The sequence below is a fragment of the Salvelinus fontinalis genome, chromosome 38, assembly GCF_029448725.1.
Source record: "Salvelinus fontinalis isolate EN_2023a chromosome 38, ASM2944872v1, whole genome shotgun sequence".
In the NCBI taxonomy this organism is placed as follows: domain Eukaryota; kingdom Metazoa; phylum Chordata; class Actinopteri; order Salmoniformes; family Salmonidae; genus Salvelinus; species Salvelinus fontinalis.
The window spans coordinates 15,826,069-15,841,691 of NC_074702.1; the positions used below are offsets into that span (position 1 = coordinate 15,826,069).

Consider the following 15,623-nt stretch of genomic DNA (forward strand, 5'->3'; position numbering starts at 1 on the left):
GGATGCTGGGGGCAGGGGGGGGGGGGTCAGTTTAATCTGTTTCTCTGTCTGTCCATCTGTGTGTCCGTCCCATCCCTACCCAGTACTGACCCTTCCCCCTCATCCTCCTTAGGTCTACCTGCTCTCGTTGTGGCAGTCTCTGTGGGTTTCACCAAAGCTAAGGGATATGGCACCGTCAACTAGTGAGTCTGCTATCCCTGATATTGTTGCTGTGTGTCTCCCTTTGTCTAGACAAATATACTTTTGTCTCTCTCTCTATCTCTCTCTGGATCTTCCTTTCATTATACCTGTATACCTCCAGAACTCTCTTCTTCTAAACCTTTCCATATTGGATTAGCTAACTGTTTAAAGAGCTTTTAAGACATGTGATACAGAATCCTTATGCGTGGGGGTTGTATATGTATATGTATGAATTGAGTGCCGGTATCTGACTTGACCTCTCCCTCTCCTCGCTCTACCCCTCCCTCCGTTTCTCTCTTTCTTACACCATCTTTTTTCTCTTCATGTATCTATTTTTCTCCATCCTTTTTTTCTCATGCCATCTTTCTTTTCATCTGTCTTTCTCCTTCCTTCTCACCTGCTCTGGGTGTCACTCTCTCTTCCTGCCTTTTTCCTTTCCTCCTCCTCCCTCTCTTCCTCTTTCTCTCTCAGCTGCTGGCTGTCTCTGGAAGGTGGTCTGCTTTATGCGTTTGTGGGACCGGCTGCCGCTGTAGTTTTGGTACTTCCTATCTATCTGTCTCAGCCTCAATTTCTCTGATAAACCTTTCTTGCTTTACTGATCTGAGATGAACATTTAGCCACAGAAATAAGTAAGATACTGTAACACTTATCTTGCCCTAACCATAAACTTACCATTTTGGCTTAATGCAGTCAACATACTACATACTGCTATTGGTTATAGCCAGTCAATAGATTGTACATTATCTTAACTAACATCTTCATCAACCATGTATAGTCATCAACGGACCCTATGTGCAAGATTGCTACCACTTGTCTAACTACATGTTATTACCTTGACTTAGCAGTTACAACTTTATATAACCTGCCATTCAAAAGTTTGGGGTCACTTAGAAATGTCCTTGTTTTTGAAAGAAAAGCACATTTTTTGTCCATTAAAATAACATCAAATTGATCAGAAGTACAGTGTAGACATTTTACAAATGCTGATGCTCCAGATACTCAACTAGTCAAAAAAAAATGCCAGTTGTATTGCTTCTTTAATCAGAACAACAGTTTTCAGCTGTGCTAACATAATTGCAAAAGGTTTTCTAATGATCAATTATCCTTTTAAAATGATAACCTTGGATTGTTAACACAACGTGCCATTGAAACACAGGCGTGATGGTTGCTGATAATGGGCCTCTGTACGCCTATGTAGATATTCCATAAAAAATCAGACGATTCCAGCTACAATAGTCATTTACAACATTAACAATGTCTACACTGCATTTCTGATCAATTTGATGTTATTTTAATGCACAAAAAATGTGCTTTCCTTTCAAGAACAAGGACATCTCTAAGTGACCCCAAACTTTTGAACGGTTGTGTATATACTGTAGGTTTGATATGTAAAGCTAATCTCTTTATGTGTGGGACTGACATAATTCACATGCATGCATCATACGCATTTGTGTAGTCCCATGTCAGACTGACAGACAGAGTGGTTGTAGCTATATGGTCTGAATGACGAGGAGTTTTACTCTGTATCCGGCTGCTTTGTTCACATCTCTCTTTTCTCTCTGACAGGTTAACATGGTTATCGGGATTCTCGTATTTAACAAACTGGTGTCCAAAGACGGCATTACTGATATGAAACTGAAGGAGAGGGCAGGGTATGCCTTATCCTACCACACATCCATCTCACTGGTCCACCAATAACCAGCCTGGGGGCATAAGCTTGGGGGTGGGGCTAGCGATGCCATTGGCTCTCACGTTTAGAACGCAGGAGCTAAGAAAATGAGTCAGATGAGGAAATTGATGAGTTATTTTTTTGGAAGACAGAATTTAGAAACGGGAGATAACAGTTGGGGAATAGGAGCACAGACAAAAGGAGAGAGGGAGAGAGAGAAAGAGAGAGCAGAGAGAGAGAGAGGGAGGAGAGATATATTGAGAGCAGAGAGAGAGAGAGAGAGAGAGGAGTGATATATTGAGAGCAGAGAGAGAGAGAGAGAGAGGAGTGATATATTGAGAGCAGAGAGAGAGGGAGGGAGGAGAGATATATTGAGAGCAGAGAGAGAGGGAGGGAGGAGAGACATAGTGAGAGCAGAGAGAGAGAGAGAGGGAGGAGTGATATATTGAGAGCAGAGAGAGAGGGAGGGAGGAGAGATACATTGACAGCAGAGAGAGAGAGGGAGGAGTGATATAGCGAGAGAAGAGAGAGAGAGGGAGGAGAGATATATTGAGAGCAGAGAGAGAGGGAGGAGAGATATAGCGAGAGCAGAGAGAGAGAGGGAGGAGTGATATATTGAGAGCAGAGAGAGAGGGAGGAGAGATATATTGAGAGCAGAGAGAAAGAGGGAGGAGAGATATATTGAGAGCAGAGAGAGAGGGAGGAGAGATATATTGAGAGCAGAGAGAGAGGGAGGAGTGATATATTGAGAGCAGAGAGAGAGGGAGGAGAGATATATTGAGAGCAGAGAGAAAGAGGGAGGAGAGATATATTGAGAGCAGAGAGAGAGGGAGGGTGGAGAGATATATTGAGAGCAGAAAGAGAGAGGGGGGAGAGATATATTGAGAGCAGAGAGAGAGAGAGAGAGGGAGGAGAGATATATTGAGAGCAGAGAGAGATGTGAGCTATATTGAGAGCAGAGGGAGAGGGAGGGGAGATATAGCGAGAGCAGTGAGAGAGAGAGAGAGAGAGAGAGAGGTGAGAGTGGGGAAATAAAAAGGAGCAGATATTGAAAGGAAAATGTGAATGTTTTCATAAGACAGACAGTGATCAATGATTGGAAAATTTGTAGAGGATGGGGTCTGACAGAGAGGGATAGAAGAAGAGAGGAACCAGGGAGGGTGGGGAGGAAGGGAGATATAAGAAAAGGGAAGATTGGAGTGGTTATCGGACACTCTCATTAAGAAACAAGATGGCGCATCAGTGCTCATCTCATGGCTATCATATTGGTTTCATTATACTCTGCCATTTACTGTATGTTGCTTTTACACATTCACTCAGCTTCTCTTCATTTGCAGGTGTTGCTATATAATGTACATTTCTGTATATCCATCTTTCTCTTTTTTTTGTTTCGTTGATTGTTTTATAGGGAAGGGGAGCAGGGGCCCTATGGGTATAGAGTAGAGACCTCAGAGATCACTCAAAGCACACGATAATGTCATGTGTTTGATTTATTGTACACCGCTAATGCTGTCTCTATGTCCATAGAAATTGGTTTATTTTCTGTTGTGCTTGTTAAAAGGCTACTCACTATAGTATGAAACATACTCCATCTGATACATGTGTTTTGTTGGAGATGGGGTTTTACTACAGCCATACTACAGCCAAGTTCCTGAGACAGGATGAAAGGTTTTCAAACTACTTCAACCATGTATACTTGTCTTAAAGGCTGCTTTGTTTATACTTACTACTGCTACTTAATGCAGACGGTAGCATGTGCAGTTCAATACTGGCCAACGTTGTGAGAGGTCATGACCTTTAGTCCCTATATAACCCCAGGGTTGACCTTTGACCTCTTGGTGACCCCTGCTCCCCCCTTCTCGCAGGCTGCTGTTCTGTGCCCTCATTGGCCATCGTTAGTACATCCAACTGTATTGTTGTTTATTTATGTATTTATTTTCTCTGAACAACATGTTTGCCTCTCTCTGCAATGATCTATTCTTGAACTGTACAAGTTTGTTTTTTGCTGTCTGAAACGTTCTCTTTGAGTTTGCACAGAATCCCCCCTCTCTCTCACTCAGGGCTCCTCCTCTCCAATCAGGAACACCTCAATCTCAGCTCCCCCTTTCCACCTCGTCACTGATTCGGTAAAACATCTGCCCCGCCCACTGTTGTTGATTTGTATTGGCTATCAGCCCTGCTCATGGCCCGCCCACTAAATCTCCTCCCCCTGGCAGTAGCGCTCTCTGATTGGCTTAATATCCTCTCCTTACACTCTGATTGGCTTAATACCCCCTCCTCACACTCCCCTACTAGAATAATTTTAGAATCTCTTTCCCTGCTGTCAATATCCCAGCTTCCATCTAAAACCAGCTAGACAAGCACTAGATGTATAGAATAACTATAAACATAAACTGCAGTGCAAAATCTAGAACACGGTTGTGATACATAGTTCTGTTCAAAGTAGTCACATTACTAAGATACAGAATGAATACTGACAGAAGTATAGGATATGGCACAGAGTAGTATATGAAAGGGTGTGTGTATGTTCGTGTGTGTTTAGATGTGTGAGTGTGTGCTTTGGCCTGTGTGTTTGTGAGCATTCGATTACACAGTGGGTACTGGGGGGTTGTTTAAGGGTTGTTTTACACCGATGTTACGCAGCAGACCACTGGGCTATCAGTGATGCCTGGACCGAGGGGAGAGGGGGCAGAGGTGGCACCAGAAGACTGGATACACAACACAGTAGGATACCATGGTATTCTCTGATATTATTCTCATTGTTTGTGCCCCCTCTGCTCCCTCACAGCCTTCTCAAGGATCAGATTAAGCATATGTGGACTGAGGGGTGGAGGGACTGTGGGGAGGGGGGAGGGGGCAGGGTGGCACTGCAGAGTGGATACGTGGAAAACAGAAGGGTGTTAGTCTCTTTGCCCCCTCGCATGCCTTTCAATACCTAACATGTTTAATCAAGATAATTAATGATCGCTAGATGGTGCGCCTAATGAGGCACGGCATACTGTGGCTCCGCTCTCTCATATCTCAGAGATTTAATTGTACCCTCGCTGTCTGGCGAGGCTCTCTCTCTTTCCTCCACCCCTAAAATTAGAGGCTAATTGGATGGGAAAATGGAAACAGACAGGAGAGTAGAGGACGAGACAGGAGAGAAGAGGAAAGGCCAACTGTAAAGCCATCCAGGCAGAGCTGGTGGGGTGTACTGTTTCCTCGTTCCTCATTCCAGGAAGTGTTAGCACTGTGTTAGCAGGTTGCTGTTCAGTTACTTTAAACCTAGTTGTCACTATACAGACTGGCTCCTCCCAGACTCACTGGAAAAAAAGTGTCAATTGTTACAGAGTGGACGATCCAAGTGAAAGAAATACTAGTAAACTGGCTAAGCTTTGTACCTTTGTTTGTTGACTGGGAACCACAGGATATCACCTATCTAATCTCTTCTACCCATGTTGAGACAGAACAATGAAGTGAGCATTTATCTGAAGAGTATTGCTTGTTTGATTGAAGAGCTGGATTTGATTTGAGCAGGTCTATGTGTCCCTGTGGATGTGGGTGTTCCCTGCTCAGCTTCATTCTCTCTCACTGAACTCTCTGTGTCATCTACACATCATAAAGACAAGGGAAATGGTGTTGTATTTCAAAAGCTACTGATTGCTTTTTAATATCACAGCCTGTGGCAGAAGGGGGGGGGGGGGGGGTACTGGTTGTATTGCCCTTTTTACTTGAAATGGAATTTGTTATAATGTGATTTTTAATCCGTCTGTCCAGCGGCTATACGGAATCAATGGTTTAATTGTTGTTTTGCGAGCGGCCATTTTGTGACACTGTTCTTCTCGAACTCTGTTTCTTCTAAATGTGTGTTTCTTGTGGGAGTATTTTAATATAATGAAGCAGCTTTCAAGCCATTGTGTTGAAGTATGGATGGACAGTTTATTGTTGCATCACGTCCTGATAGTAATCTAAATAATCACATACCCTCTCGTGTATTATTGCTCTATTATTTCTCAGACAGTATGTCATCCATGATGAAGAGGCATTGTAGAGATTGTACTGTGTCTCTTACTTCCAGCCAGGCATCCAGGCAGAGAGAGGCAGGCCACAGCCACACTGGGCTTTGTGATGTGATGAGAGGAGATTAGATGACAGCAAAGACACTGGAGAAGTGGGGTGACACAGAAATAGACTGCTAGATGGGAACTGTGATGATTCGTGGATTACAGTACCAGTGGAGAAACAGCTTCTCAGCAAATCTTTAGAATTCATTGTCTATCCTTTGTGTTGTTTTATTACAGCCATGCAGAAACACACACTCATACGTACACACATTCACATATGTACACCTGGTAATGAACAGGCGTAAAAACACACTGTTAATTTGTTAATTGGAGATATAGGCTAAGAGGCCTGTCACGACTCACTACTTTGAGTTCATAGTTCATTGTTTGTGCGTGCATGTGTTTGAGTGTTACTTTGTGTGTGTATGTGTGTGTGTACATGCCTACATGTGTGTGTGTGTGTGTGTGTGTGTGTGTGTGTGTGTGTGTGTGTGTGTGTGTGTGTGTGTGTGTGTGTGTGTGTGTGTGTGTGTGTGTGTGTGTGTGTGTGTGTGTGTGTGTGTGTGTGTGTGTGTGTGTGTGTGTGTGCGTGAGAGCCTTAGCAGGGTGTTCAGTAATGCCTGTATAAAGTAATCAGTCTGACCAGTGAGGCGTAGGGAGAAATAACCAGGGGTGAAAATATTCACAGCAATTACATTTAGGAAGCTAAATAAACAACGCAATTGAGACGCAAAGCATCAATTGGCACATGAAGTGTCTCTAATTAGACATTTGCTTTATTCATTTATAAGAATACCATCATTATTTAGTTGAATGCACGTAAATGAAGGATTCAACAATAAGATGAAGGGAAATATAATGTGTATTTATGCCAGTGTACATAAGAATTGGACCTGCACAAGTTACAGATGTATCTCTCTTTTTACATGTTGTTCATTTAGCAGACACTTATCCAGAGTGACATACAGGAGCGATTAGGGTTAAGTGCCTTGCTCAAGGGCACATTGGCAGATTTCACCTAGTCAGCTCAGGGATTCGAACCAGCAACCTTGCGGTTACTGGCCCAACCTCTGAACCACTAGGCTACCTTAAAACCACTTATAAATCATGTTTTGAATCACTAGTTTGAGCTACATCATTTGCAACAGTGTCACGGCACTTTTCTACACAGACTCAAGATGATTAGAATAATGTCGGAATGCAATAGTGCCTTTGTTGACTTGATTATCCCACCTACATCTGTGGTGGTTAGGATCCCCTATACGTTTGTTGTGTTCACATAGTAGGAGCAGTGATAAATCATTGAGGAATAAATCAGCCCTTAGTGACATATCCACCCATGTTGTTGTGTATCTTGTCCGGCTCAGCCCCCACACATGCCCCTTAGCCCTGAGAGAGAGAGAGAGAGAGAGAACGAGAGAGAGAGAAAGAGATAGAGTGAGAGGGAACTGTGACTCACTCTGAGTGTAAGTGTGTGTTGTGTGTGTATGTGTGTATTTGTATCTGTGTGTATTATGTTACAGCGTGTGTTAATTTGACTACTTTGCAGTCAGATGACAGTACCACTGTACAATATGACGCTCAAATGTGCCAAGTGCGGAGTTATCTCGTCGGCTGACGTTTCTACCACAGCTACCAGTAACGCCATGTTAGTCCTGCTAATTATTTACCCACATATTCTATACTGCTTTCTTTACCTCTGTTTCCTTTACCTTGATATGCCTCCTCTACTTCCTCCTCCTCTTGTTTTTATCTTTTGGTTTTCCCCCTTTTCGTTTCCTCTCTTCCCCTGTACCCTCGCTGAGAATCATTGGGAATTAGTTCTCCAGTGCTGTTCTTGTAAGATGTGTGTGTGAGTTCTCCAGTGCTGTTCTTGTAAGATGTGTGTGTGTGTGTGTGTGTGTGTGTGTGTGTGTGTGTGTGTGTGTGTGTGTGGGTGTGGGTGTGGGTGTGTGTGTGTGTGGGTGTGAAGCACAGACAGCAGAAAAACAGCTTTAATATAGGCCAGAGTAAAAGTGCAAGGCTCAGTGGCTTTCAGCTATGTAATGCCCCCAGGCTATGGATGGATACAGTAACTCTACATCTGTATCCGCATGGAGGAGGTTTTCACGGGCAGTGCACTTGACTTATCAATTAGTGCGTGTGTGTGTGCGTAGCTATATTTTATGCAATGTGTTTTTCAGTGGGAGTATGTCTGAATGCTTGGATCTGTTTAAACAACACCTAGAAACATTTCATTCAATCAACTCAGGACAGAGTTAACAAGTGGACATGTGAAACAAAGACTCTGAAGAGTTGAGGAATTAGGGAAAGAAATACACATGTTGATAAAGGAGAGAGAGAGAGAGACATTGGAACATATGGACCACTTAATCACACCTCTTCCCTCTGCCTCTTGCGTTTGTCTTTATGTTATGTTTCTTTGCTTCATTTCACTTCTTCCTTTACTCACCTCAGCTCCTCCTTTTCCTGTTGCTCTTGGTCTCATATGTTTTATTGACACATCTTTAACATACATGCATATTGTATATGTGAGTTATGGAACATATATTTCTATTGATTATGGATGTATGTTTTTGTGTGTGATATTAGCATATTTACGGTAGCTACTGTAAGTATATTTTAAACATCAAGCTATGTACCTATACCTTGTTATAGGTTTATTATACTGTACATAATGCCAATCATTTCAACAACGAGGGCAACAGGCAGTACATAGATGCCTTTTTTAGGAGTAGATAGTGTATGTATTACATTTGACATGCTTCTATTGTAATTCGAAATATACATGTAGTTTTTAGTATCATTGAATCCCATTTCAAACAAGTAAATCATTGAAAATCATATTAAATAGAGACAGTTGTTTCTCAGGAGTGTAGTCTTTCCTTCTTTGTGTATCTTCTACTGACCCTGGCCCTGGGCTGCTGTTCCTCTCCCATCCTCCAGGGCGTCGCTGTGGAGCTCCTGTGTGGTTCTGCCTCTCCTGGCCCTCACCTGGATGTCTGCTGTCCTGGCCATCACCGACCGACGCTCCTCCCTCTTCCAGATCCTGTTCGCTGTGTTTGATTCGCTGGAAGGCTTCGTCATCGTCATGGTGCATTGCATCCTGCGCAGAGAGGTACATCATTCTTTACCATGTTGTCACTCTGACACATTTCACCTTGATGATACTCTGTCTCCTACTCTTTTTTTATTCATTATTATTTTTAAAAAATGTATTGGTTGGTGTGCTCTGTGCTCCACTAGGAGCTAAAAGGGAAAAGTTGATTAAGTAAACTAAGTCATTGGTTGTTTTGAGGGTGATGTGGAGGGGAGGAGGATGAACAGAGAAAGATCTGACTGTGAAATTGAAAGGTCATGACCTCTGTGTTTCTTATGGTGTACTGTAGGTTCAAGAGGCAGTGAAGTGTCGGGTAGTGGACCGCCAGGAGGACGGGAATGGAGACTCAGGAGGATCTTTCCAGAACGGACACGCTCAGCTTATGGTAGCACCACTGGAACGTTATTCTTCATCTAAAACCAGGTCTAATATACTTCATATGTATTACATGTTCTTTGTTAACAGGTTTTCTATACATTTCTTTCTTCATTAGACTGATTTCGAGAAAGACGTCGACATGGCTTGCAGAGGAGGTAAGAGTACCGGCAAAAAAAAGAGTGAGTTTATGCAGTGTGTCCGTCTGTCTGTTTGTCTGACCCTATACAACTCTCTCTGTGCATGTGGATTTTTCTTTGAGTTCTGTCATTAAAAGTTGCACCTGCTTTGCCCTCTCTGCTGCACACGTATTCTGTTTAGTAGCACCCTCCCATTCCACTCCTCTCCACCCGCAGCCGCCCCTTATGAAGCACAAAACACTGTTTTGACATGAGATGCACCACATTACTGCAGAATAATGTCATTTAGCCCAGCCATTTGGCAATAGGGCGGTGGTGTGCGAACGAGTGCTGAGCAGTAATATGAGGATAAATAGGGTTGTCTGAGTCTCCCACATCTTCCCCCACTTCCACCGACAGGCGGGCAGGCCGTTCTATAATTATGTACCGACCAACAGTGCAGCATCAGATAGAGGCTCTCCTCTGATATCCGTAGGGAGCGCACGGAAATCTGATTATCTCCCGAGACAGGATATCAGGAAAAGCATCTGGAGCAGAAACGCCATTGAGACGCGAGACACAGCAGACAAGCCCACTGAAGGGGGAGATGGAATATAAGAGGAGTGAAATGACTTTCTCTTTGTGTGAGTGTGTGTGGAGCGGTGGGGACTGGGGAGTGATTGTAAGATATTTTGTCATGCTGACAGGAAGTTGTCTGATGCTGTTGTCTAGCTCTGTGCTCAATAGTGAGATGCACACCACAGCAAGCCAGCAGTTACTGTGAAACGGGGTCGCGGCGTAATCTTCAAGCTAATGATCAGAAGTTCAAGGAAGGCAGTGTAGTCACTAGTTCAATCAACAGTGGGAAGGTTTGCACTCATTCTATAGCATGTCCAAGTCTGAGTTGGACATCTTGAGAGTCACCCTATCTTTATCTCTGAGTTTTGCGTCCTCTCAAATCTCCCTCCCTCCCTCCCCCTCTCCCTCCCTCCCTTCCTCCCTCCCTCCCTCCCTCCCTCCCTCCCTCCCTCCCTCCTTCCTTCCCTCCCTCCCTCCCTCCCTCCCTCCCTTCCTCTCTCCCTCCCTCCCTCCCTCCCTCCCTCCCTCTCCCCCCAGGTACTCTGAAGCGTTCCTCTCTCCAGGGTGATGAGAAGCCATCCTCCCAGCCCCTGACCCTTCAGAAGGGCTCTAACTTCAACACCATGCCTGCCAGCATGGCCAAGGTCCACCTCCAGAATATGGCAGACTACCCCAGTCATACCCTCACCCTGCGCAGGGAGAAGGGTGGCGCCACCAAGGGCATCAGCACCGAGCTGCCGGGAGCCAAGTCCATCTACATCTGTGACGGGGAGCTCTTTAAACAGCTGGACGGGGAGCTGTCTCCACGGGGGACAGGGGAGGCCGGGGGGCCTGAGGGCACAGGACCAGGGTACATCATCCTGCCTAACAACAACACTGGCACCCTGGGGCGGCCCGGAAAGGGCAGCAAGGAGGACACGACGGCCAAGTACAACATCAGCATCGAGCAGCAGATGCCCCAGACCAGGCTCATCCACCTGGCCAACTCGGCGGGGATGGAGGGCGTCCCGGGTTTCGCGCTGAAGAGCCTGCCTGCGGACCTGGTCAGTGTCTCCTGCTCGGAGAGGGAGTCGCCCGTCCACAACATGCAGAACGTCTCCGGAGAACCCCACATGACCAACAGCATGTGTGAACAGGGTGATTCTGGGAACTCTGGAATGATGTCCAAGAGCGAGACCGTGTCCACTCTCTCCATGAGCTCGCTGGAGGTAAGACACACACACACACATAGACACACATACAAACACACACAACCGCATGTTCTCACCACATGACTTGGGGAGGGAGATGGGACAGCTTGATCAAAGAAAATATCAGAAACCAACCAGTGAATTCATGGCATAGGGTTTCTGTTGAAATATCTTTATAGTCGCTATCCTTTTCTGTGTGGTAACAGCACTGTAGTGGCAACATGTACAGAAATATCCCAATCTCGCCTGGCTCGACAGAACGCCAAGATCTGTAAAAAGGTCAGGTTTTAGTATTCTCTCCTTGACTGTGCCAGTCCAGTGGGGGAGCTCAAACTCAGACTGCTACACTGACCAGCACACACACACGCACAGCTAGTCGTGCCAAGCCAGCCAGTCAGATAGGCAGACAGTCAGATAGGCAGACAGTCAGACCTCTCAGCCTGCTGGTGTCTTTTCACCTAGGGCCAAACTCGCTCCCCTCCCAAAACTCTGTACGTGCAAGGTCGCAGCTGCCAGGGCAACCAACAACCAAGCAGCCTGAAGGTCAGGCCTTTCTTTTTCTGCTCGCTAACAAAGGTCACTCGATCACAAGCTGTTTACTGCAAGGATTCACGCCAACGGGGTCAGGATTAAGCAACATGGACACTCAGTTTCTCATGAGTCACTGTTACCACTGAGAAACTGTCTCAGTCATTTTAACTGATTTGAAACTAACAGTGAAACAGTGAAATGCTGAGGAAGACATCACCATTTTGTCTAGTCAGACTCACACAGCATATAGATGATAGCAGAATGTATCTTTTAATCTTTCCCTCTTGTCTTTCTCCAGAGACGAAAATCTCGCTATGCGGAGCTGGACTTTGAGGTAATTTCAGACTTCTGGACTGCATTTCTTCTGAAATAATGTCTTGACGGTTTGACAAACTGTCTCTAATGTCTCAATTCTGCTTCCAAAAATCCACTAGAATTGACATAATCCCTTTTTCTTTATAATTATGGTGCATGGGACAGTATAGCAGATCATATGCAGTACTCTATCTAAGCTTTGTAGACGTCTCTGGTGGATGGGAGCTAAATGAAGGATTTTTCTATGATGGGAGTTTTTTATGTGTTTGGTCCGTGTAGAAGATTTTTCACAAGCTATGTTGTTGTTTAAGGATGATTGATTTTTTTTCTCTGTTCATACCAAAGTATTACCATGTTGATGGTGGATGGTGGATAAATGGATGGTGGATTTTCCTGTGTGATTGTCCCATGTAGAAGATCATGCACACACGGAAGCGTCACCAGGACATGTTCCAGGACCTGAACAGGAAGATCCACAGTGCAGACCAGGACAGGGCGTCTCCGCCTGGCGATGGGAAGGCAGGGAAGAGGTGGAGTGTGTCCTCAGCAGGCAGCGACAAGACCATCATGAGCGTACGACACTCTGCCTCTCACTCTTATCTCTTTCTCTCTGTCTGTCTGACTCACTCTCTTTCTTCCCCTTCGCCACCCCTCTCTCTCTCTCTTTCTTCCCCTTCGCCACCCCTCTCTCTCTCTCTTTCTTCCCCTTCGCCACCCCTCTCTCTCTCTCTTTCTTCCCCTTCGCCACCCCTCTCTCTCTCTCTCTCTCTCTCTCTCTCTCTCTCTCTCTCTCTCTCTCTCTCTCTCTCTCTCTCGCTCTCTCTCTCTCGCTCTCTCTCTCTCTCTCTCGCTCTCTCTCTCTCTCTCTCTCTCTCTCTCTCTCTCTCTCTCTCTCTCTCTCTCTCTCTCTCTCTCTCTCTCTCTCAGTTTGTTCTCTGGTTCACCTATTCTCCTCTCCTGTCCCTCCCTCTATCCAACAGGACAAGCAGCAGACACCCAGTAAGAGAGCCTGGGAGGGCATCAGGAAGACCCAATCTCCCCCGTCATGGATGAGGAAGGACCTGGAGCCCTTGGCGGCCTCTCCCCTGGAGCTGCAGAACGTGGAGTGGGAGAAGGCCAGCGCCACCATCCCTCTGGTGGGACAGGAGATCATGGACCTGCAGACAGAGGTGTGAGACTGAGACAGAGAGACAGACGGAGAGAGAGCAGCCAACCCCGTCCCCCAACCCAGCTCTCAGACAGACAGACAGACACCTTCCTTTCCCGCAGCTCCACGTCTCAATCTCACTCTGAGAACCAACGACCAAACGATCAATGACCAACGAAACGGGCAGGGGTGAGAGAGAGAGAGAGAGCGAGAAGCTCCTTTATGTTGGGACCCAACTAAGAGAGAGAGAAAAGGGGAAGACATACAGAGAGAGAGAGAGAGAGAACAATTGTCTGTTAAATGGGGGGGAAAGAGAACAGGTTTGCAGTGCATTTTGTTATATTTTCTTATTGCTGCTGGAATCAGTTTATTGTTTACTATGTCAGAAAGTCATATATCCGGTCTGTTATTATCCACATTATTACTTCACTGGGCACATGCTTGAGTCCCTCTCTCCTCCTGGTAGATCTCTGTGGATGGTTAGCCAGTTTGGCAGTTGGGTGGTGTAGGTAGTGTATATTAAAAGGACAGACTGCAACTGCCTATGGACTCTTCACCAGCCTGCTAACAGATCACCTGGACCAGCCACACAGTTCATGTTCCAACCAAGCCTTTAGGCAATGGACCTGGTCTGGACAAGACCTTCACCCAACATACAGTACATGTCCCAAACACGCCTAGGCAGTGGAGGAGGCAGACTGCTGGACCATAACCATGTGCCTCTCCATGCCAACGAATAGCCCTCCACTGCACTGTCAGACAGAGTCCACACCCCCTTGACAGGAAGGGAGCAGACCGATGACATCAGTCAGCCAAAAGGGTGGAAAACCCTTCCATTGGTGGGTGCCATAGTGACATCAGCATAGACCAACAAGGATGAGATATCACATTTGCGGATGCCCTTAATGACACCACTGAAAGCCAAGATGGCCATATCTCATTGGTGGAAGCCTCTATGACCTCAGCAGAAGCCAAGGAGACAGTGTTTTGATTGGTTGATTGGTTGCTTGGTGTACAAGCAGGCTTGGTACATTTGTGGCAAATTGAATTCTGCTTGTTCGGCAAATGCAGGTGGTAAAAAATGAAGGATACTCATGTCACAAAGTATATAAAGAATTATGCTTAATATTGACAATGAAAATGAATAAATATACAAATATATATGATAAATACTGTATAGGACATTACAGAGGTTGTGACTCGGCAGTATGGGGTACGGATTAGTTGCACACAGAGAAAGCACAAGGCTCTTTTGGAGTCCTGTTGTACAGCAATGTAATTATTTCAACAGAGTTCTACAGAATGAATTTTAGCCTATAAATATCTTTCTTACTGTGCTTGGGGATTATTGTTCTCATTATTATTATTATGACCATGATTATTCAGATTACATCTGCGTCCGAAATGGCACCCTATTCCCTATATAGTGCACTGCTTTTGACCTGGTCAACTGGCAGGAATTAACACCAGGTTAAAAGTAGTGCGCTATATAGGGAACAGGGTGCCATTTCCCCTCCCATCCTTTTCAGGGTACTGGAATATGAGTGTTCTGTAACTCCATGTAACAGTGTGTGTTTTGGTATCACTGACTGTCACTCCCTCCTCAGATCTGTACCTGTCTGACATGAACCCTGACCTCTGTCCCCTGACCTTTAACCTCCACCGCCCCCTCCTTTTTAGTTCACTGGGGTTGACTCTTTGTTAATGTACAGTTTTCAGAGCACAAAATGAATGTGTCATATTTCTAATAAAAGTATATCTATATAATAAACTATCTGTTGTCCTGGTGCATTTGTACTGACAATGTTCCTAATATATACTCTATTTAAACCCCTAGAGTCGACTGACACACTGGTGTGTCAGTCTAAGTTACATAACAAAAAACTCCCCATCAAAATCAGTCAGTTTAAACTAGAGATATCTGTTTGTTGCATTGGATGCTTCTCAATCCACCACTTCCCCCGGGGCTGCACTTCCGCATATGTGGTGAAAGGTGGCAGAGCGTGTTTGTCAGACCATACCTAAATGGATCCTAAAATTCAAAATCAAAATCAAATAGCTAAATGATCCATAGTATGACCATTTTAAAACAATTCCATATGTCAGCATCGCCCCCCCCCCCCTCCCCAACGTCTTAAACTCAAAAAAAGTTAATCTCCCTATTCCCCTATAGTTTTTGTACTGTGTGTTTAAAACAATTCCATAAATTTACTTGGACATTTTTTTCTCCCATAATGTATATTGTCAAAGCACAAGGCATCCAACACAATTACCTGGAGGATGATTGAGGGCTCGAATTGTGTGTTTGTGTGCGTGCTTATGTGTGTGTGTGCACGTTCGTCCATGTGTGTGTCCTCGTGCTTCCGCTTGTG

General features: G+C 45.1%; 1 protein-coding gene across 12 annotated transcripts in view; it reads left to right on the top strand.

Annotated features, from left to right (window-relative positions):
• LOC129837664 (adhesion G protein-coupled receptor B1-like) overlaps positions 1-15,025 on the top strand; it is a 147,070-nt gene extending 132,045 nt beyond the window's left edge. For 6 of the 12 annotated variants that reach the window (XM_055904001.1, XM_055904002.1, XM_055904011.1 and 3 more), the window contains 11 exons: positions 113-182; positions 652-718; positions 1,747-1,832; positions 7,445-7,543; positions 8,842-9,013; positions 9,285-9,380; positions 9,489-9,552; positions 10,606-11,276; positions 12,088-12,123; positions 12,519-12,677; positions 13,085-15,025. In XM_055904001.1, coding sequence (XP_055759976.1) covers positions 113-182; positions 652-718; positions 1,747-1,832; positions 7,445-7,543; positions 8,842-9,013; positions 9,285-9,380; positions 9,489-9,552; positions 10,606-11,276; positions 12,088-12,123; positions 12,519-12,677; positions 13,085-13,279 — 1,715 coding nt within the window. In that variant the 3' untranslated portion in view covers positions 13,280-15,025. Of the gene's footprint in view, positions 1-112; positions 183-651; positions 719-1,746; positions 1,833-3,909; positions 3,976-7,444; positions 7,544-8,841; positions 9,014-9,284; positions 9,381-9,488; positions 9,553-10,605; positions 11,277-12,087; positions 12,124-12,518; positions 12,678-13,084 lie in introns of all 12 variants that reach the window. The other 6 variants (XM_055904004.1, XM_055904006.1, XM_055904003.1 and 3 more) reach the window with 3 other exon arrangements.
• Positions 15,026-15,623: the final 598 nt, after the last annotated feature.